The sequence below is a fragment of the Arachis ipaensis genome, chromosome B03, assembly GCF_000816755.2.
Source record: "Arachis ipaensis cultivar K30076 chromosome B03, Araip1.1, whole genome shotgun sequence".
In the NCBI taxonomy this organism is placed as follows: Eukaryota; Viridiplantae; Streptophyta; class Magnoliopsida; order Fabales; family Fabaceae; genus Arachis; species Arachis ipaensis.
This window is the reverse complement of record NC_029787.2, coordinates 25459052-25461440: the sequence shown is the minus strand read 5'-3', so window position 1 is coordinate 25461440 and position 2389 is coordinate 25459052. Positions and strand designations below refer to the sequence as shown.

Here is a 2389-nt window from a genome sequence, read left to right as displayed (position 1 = left end):
GCAAAGAAAAATAATATAAAAGATACATCCAATTCACAAAGAAAAAGAAATTAAACAACAACAACAAGATGTTGAATAAGAAAGAAGAAAAAAGAAAAGAAGAAAAAGAAGATAACAATGGCAGCAGCAGCGACAACAACAACGACCGTGGTGGCGGCAAAGATGACGACGACAGCAGTGATAGCGGCATCGACGATGACAATATTAAAGGAGGAGGAGAAGGAAGAGAAAAAAGAGGAACGTGAAATAAATTTTAATAACTTGATTAACTTGGTTAATAAAAACACTTGAATACCTAACATTTTTGTTTGATAATTCAACATATTTAAAAGTTGCTCCATATTAAAGATATATTTGGTCAGACAATAAAAATAAGATAAAATAAACTTCGAAAAATAATTATTTATTTTTTATCCGTTTAACAAAGACACCAATAAAAAAGAAAAATCAATTCACACATTCTTAAGATAATCAACAATCCTATTTGAGACACAATAAGCAGTTGATTGGATTGTGATCATGGGATTGACACCAACTGCACTTGGAAGCAAACTTGCATCACAAACAAACAACCCTTCTGCCTCCCAACTCTCTCCATTCTCATCAACACCCCCTTCTTTCTCAGTGGCTCCCATTCTACAGCTCCCCATCTGATGCGCCGAGCAGTATATGTTCCACTTCTCGCCCGGCGACAGCGCGCCCTCCATCGGCCAAACATTGTCCAGAAACTCTTCAATTTTACCATGACCTATGTCACCACATTTTATTCTCTGGCCGTCACTTCTGTGTGTTCCTACTTCCACAGCCCCCGCGGCTATCAGAATCCTCAGAGCTTGCTGAAGTCCAATCCTCATGTTCTCTTTATCCATTTCGGACAGTTTATAACTGATCCTTCCTTCTGAAGTAACCACCCCACATGCCGTGTCTCTAATGATTGTGATTAAATGCGAAGTTCTCGGGTACTTAAGCATTCTCTCTTTGAAGTCTCTTCCTGATTCCCATGGACACAGCGAAGCGAAAGAAGCCGGTCCAAGCAGAGGCGTTTCGATGATAGCTCGTGTATCTGATGATTCGGAGTCTCTTGGAGGAACCTTATGGACCGATGTGATTATTCCTCCTTCAAAGACTTTACCCTCCAACTCCGAATTCGAATCAGGGAAGTATCCCCAAGTCATTAGAACAGGGTGAAGATGAAGGTTCCTACCAATGTTCTTGTTCCTTAAGCCACTTGAAATCATCAATGGCGGTGTAAGAAGTGCTCCACCCGCAGAAACTGTTACCTTGGCTTCAATTTGGAGCTTCATTGTGATTCTACTGCTTAAAGCCTTGGCCAAAACTCCAAAACACTTGTTCTTTCTTTCACTTCTTCGTCCGTTAGTGTTTGTTTCAAGCAAGAATTTCTCAGCTTTGCACCCTGTAATGATCACCGCGCCACTTTCAACAGCATCCACAAGCCATGTTTCTTGGGTCCCTTTTTTCTCTCCTTTCGGACAACCATAACCGCACGAACCGCAATAGTGATTCCCGGACGAGTTTCTTGGAACGTAATCAACCTTGAGTCCAAGATTCTGACACCCTTTTCTCAGCACTTGGTTTTGGAAACCTTCTTGTTTACAAAATTCTGTGACACCAATCCTTTCACACACGGTTTCCATTGCAGATTGATACTCTAAACTCGAAAAGAGGGGAAGCTTGTGTTCCTCGGACCACTCCTTCATCACATTTTGCGGCGTTTTGATGCACGCCGACCAGTTAACAGCAGAACCGCCACCAACAGTAGATCCTGCTAGAACCAGAATTCTAGAGTCCACTGAAGCAAGGATCCCTCCAGTTTCATACAATTGATCCATGGAAGGGCCTTCGAGAGACGAATAGTCTTGGGAAGCGAAATAGTTTCCTTTCTCAAGAACAACCACCTTGTGGCCGGCACTTGAGAGAACTGAAGCGGCCACGCCTCCGCCGCAACCGGAGCCAACAACCACTGCATCGCATTTGAGTTTGAGGGTGTTGGTTTTGGTGTCCATTGTAACGTTGAGGCCTTTCTTGGCAAGGGATTGTTGAAGAGTTGAGTCAGATTGTTCTTGCATTGTTTCTATGATCCCTTTTTGAAGAGGCCTGTTATTGTTGGAGACATTGTTCTGTTTTTCATCAGCAGCTACTTCATACCCAATGGCTTTCCATGCTGGGTTCTCTCCCTTCTCATCAACCTGCAAAAGTTCAAGAATTTTGTTAACATTCTCACAAACTATAATATATTGAGGAATGTTACAAGGAATACTAATTTATTATTTTTGTCCAGCAGTTCATCATAGCAATATTTAAAGGTGTTTGGCTAAAAATTTGTTGTTGGATTGCTAGATTAAAATAAAAAATAATAAATTATGTTGGT

General features: G+C 41.4%; 1 protein-coding gene across 1 annotated transcript in view; it reads right to left on the bottom strand.

Annotated features, from left to right (window-relative positions):
- The window catches only part of LOC107630158 (long-chain-alcohol oxidase FAO1), a 7200-nt gene continuing 5188 nt past the window's right edge, over positions 378 to 2389 (bottom strand). The window contains exon 3 of the mRNA XM_016333222.2: positions 378 to 2207. Coding sequence (XP_016188708.1) covers positions 453 to 2207 — 1755 coding nt within the window. The 3' untranslated portion in view covers positions 378 to 452. The remainder of the gene's footprint in view (positions 2208 to 2389) is intronic.